Source organism: Strix uralensis, chromosome Z (assembly GCF_047716275.1).
Source record: "Strix uralensis isolate ZFMK-TIS-50842 chromosome Z, bStrUra1, whole genome shotgun sequence".
NCBI classification, from domain to species: domain Eukaryota; kingdom Metazoa; phylum Chordata; class Aves; order Strigiformes; family Strigidae; genus Strix; species Strix uralensis.
The window spans coordinates 49319754-49322151 of record NC_134012.1 but is presented as its reverse complement, the minus strand read 5'-3'; the positions used below and the strand labels follow the sequence as shown (position 1 = coordinate 49322151).

General features: G+C 43.9%; 1 protein-coding gene across 1 annotated transcript; it reads right to left on the bottom strand.

Moving 5' to 3' along the window:
- Positions 1-269: 269 nt before the first annotated feature.
- LOC141938263 (putative C->U-editing enzyme APOBEC-4) lies at positions 270-2043 on the bottom strand. The gene is given in 3 exon segments (XM_074856911.1): positions 270-338; positions 1304-1450; positions 1453-2043. Coding segments are annotated over 3 exon segments (807 nt in total).
- Positions 2044-2398: the final 355 nt, after the last annotated feature.

Sequence of the window (2398 nt, the reverse complement as noted above, 5' to 3'; positions counted from 1 at the left end):
ACGGCGTCATCATGGAGTAAGGGATCTGGTGGATTTCAGCACAGTTCTGCCTCTGTAATGTTGGTTAAGGCTCAGCAGAACGTTTGGGTTTCCAAGTGGGATCACCTCTGCTGAAGTCAAGGCTGTTTAAGGTCACAGGGGGAAGCAATCTCCTTTTTTCTACTCAGATATACGTAATTAAGTAATAGATGCTACAAAAAGTGTAAAAAAGGAGCAGCAGCACTGCCTTCACAACATTAGCCAGTGTGTTTGTTGGCAATGGCTGTTGCCTAGGGAGGAACCCCGGTATCCCTCGGCAAGAGCATGAGCTTGACTTCAGCTGCTCCCTTCTCTAAGACCTTTAGTATAACAACAAATGTACTGGATCACACAGTGAAAACACTGCTCTAAAGGATAGAAACTTTTTTTTTCTTTTTCAAGTTACACTTGGACTGTGTAGGTCTGTTATCTATATTATCCAATTAGATACTTATTATTAATTACAAAAGTACACAGCTTTGTGAGCTTCCTCTTAATGAAGGGAGGAACGGGGTGGGGGGGGGGAGGGGGGAAGCACACACACACAAATAAGTGTATATAAAACCCCCTATTATTAAGGAAACAGCTGGTGGGAAAACTTTATTAATAGATCAGCCTTACCTGCAGAACCACCTTCCTGATAGAGGAGGAATTTAGGATATGTCATGTGTTCCACCAAAGTTGCCTCAGCTGGGAAGCTACAAACGCGGCTGTGGCTGTAGCTTGCGGACTGATCACATTTTTCTGGTAGCAATTGGCTTAAGGGCAACAAACAAATTAGATCCGGGAGGTAATCAGAACATACTGAGGTTTTGTTTTTACTGCTCTAGGATTATGTTTGAAAGGAGCAGGAATAAAAGAAAAGTGTACTATCTTTATAATCAGCTATTCGAGACCCCCAGTTATTCTGTGGGTTGACTTTTGTAGGACGTAATTTTATTGATTTTTTTTTTTTCACCGTCTCTGATCTCAGTTTGATAGCCTGAAAGCAGTTCAATTTGTATCATCTCTAGAGTAGGTGTCTGCTGCTTAGAAAAATGTCAGGATTATGAGTTTCACTAAATTATTCCTTTGGCATTTTTCAATGCCTTACGATATTTTTAGGTCTGGGGTATAGGTGTTCCCTCTGAAAGGGCAGAAACATGCCTGTGAAAAGCACTAAGTGGCTTTGAGACATCGGAGGTAGCAGTCTGCCTTTCAACGCTTGGAAAGGCTGTTGGGAGGCCGGACTAGGAGAAGAAAAGGCCTTTAATTTCCGCTGCACAGCAGGGTTTCCCTGCATCACCTGTGGAAAGGCTTTCCTAAAATACAGTTTAATTCCTGTGAAGTTGTTAACTGGATGCAGATTTTGTTGATCTGCTAGGGTTCTTGATGGTGGAGTTGAGTGATAAAGGGCTGACCCTGGGATGCCACACACAAAATTGCAGAGGAGGTAACACCGTGCCCCCCCGGCAGTCTCTGCAGAGTCACCCGAGGCCACAGGCTGGAGATGCTCCGCAAAGCTTTGCGGTTCCACGCAGCGGTGGGGAAACCGTCCTCAGTGTGATAAAGCCGAGAGAAATAGATGCAGAGCGTGATTTCTGGATACTTCCACAAAAAGTTGTAGATTTTACTTACGCAGCAGTGGTAAGCCTCGTTACAAGGAGAGTAATTTGAACAGAGGATGATGCATCCGATGCTTCCATGGGCATCCAGATAACCACCCACCCCAAACAGCATAGGTTCGGGATGGTAGCCTCCGTCAGTACAGTTTGTAGCACGGCCTTTCTGGACTATGCTGCCTGAGAAACTCCTCAGTTCATAGCAGAGGAGGTGTTTGTTTCGGAGAGCTGCTGTTGTTGATCTGTATGGGAAGCCAAAGACCCTGTCAAATTCTGCGTAAGGGACTCTTGCTTCTTCACCAGTCCGTGTGTGGTGGAGACACTTAGCGCAGATGTGGTTCTGTCTCTGACAGCAATAGGGCTTTACCACAGTCCCCTGATTTGTCAGATATTCTTGGAAAATCGTTTTCTCTCCTGGATTCATGTTCTGTTGAAGAATCTCCCTGTTTGTGTGCTACATAGCTGACAGTCCTGAATGAAAAAGGGAAGTAATATCTTAAGTCAACCCTTCAATTTATTTTGCACTTGAACTGCAAAAATAGTAGGGGACAGTCTCTTCAAAAATGTACTGAAACTTGTAGCAGCATATAGAAACTTAGGGACACACAGAACAAAGCTCTCTTGCAGCCTAGGAACATTTCTACTTTTCACAAACTAGCCTTTTTGCTAATAACATAAGTAGAAAATATTTCTCTGGCTCTGCTCTCTTACCCTAGACAGGACAAACTGCATAATAAAACCAGCCATGATTTTCAGGAACTGATTAGCAGATGAGCCTT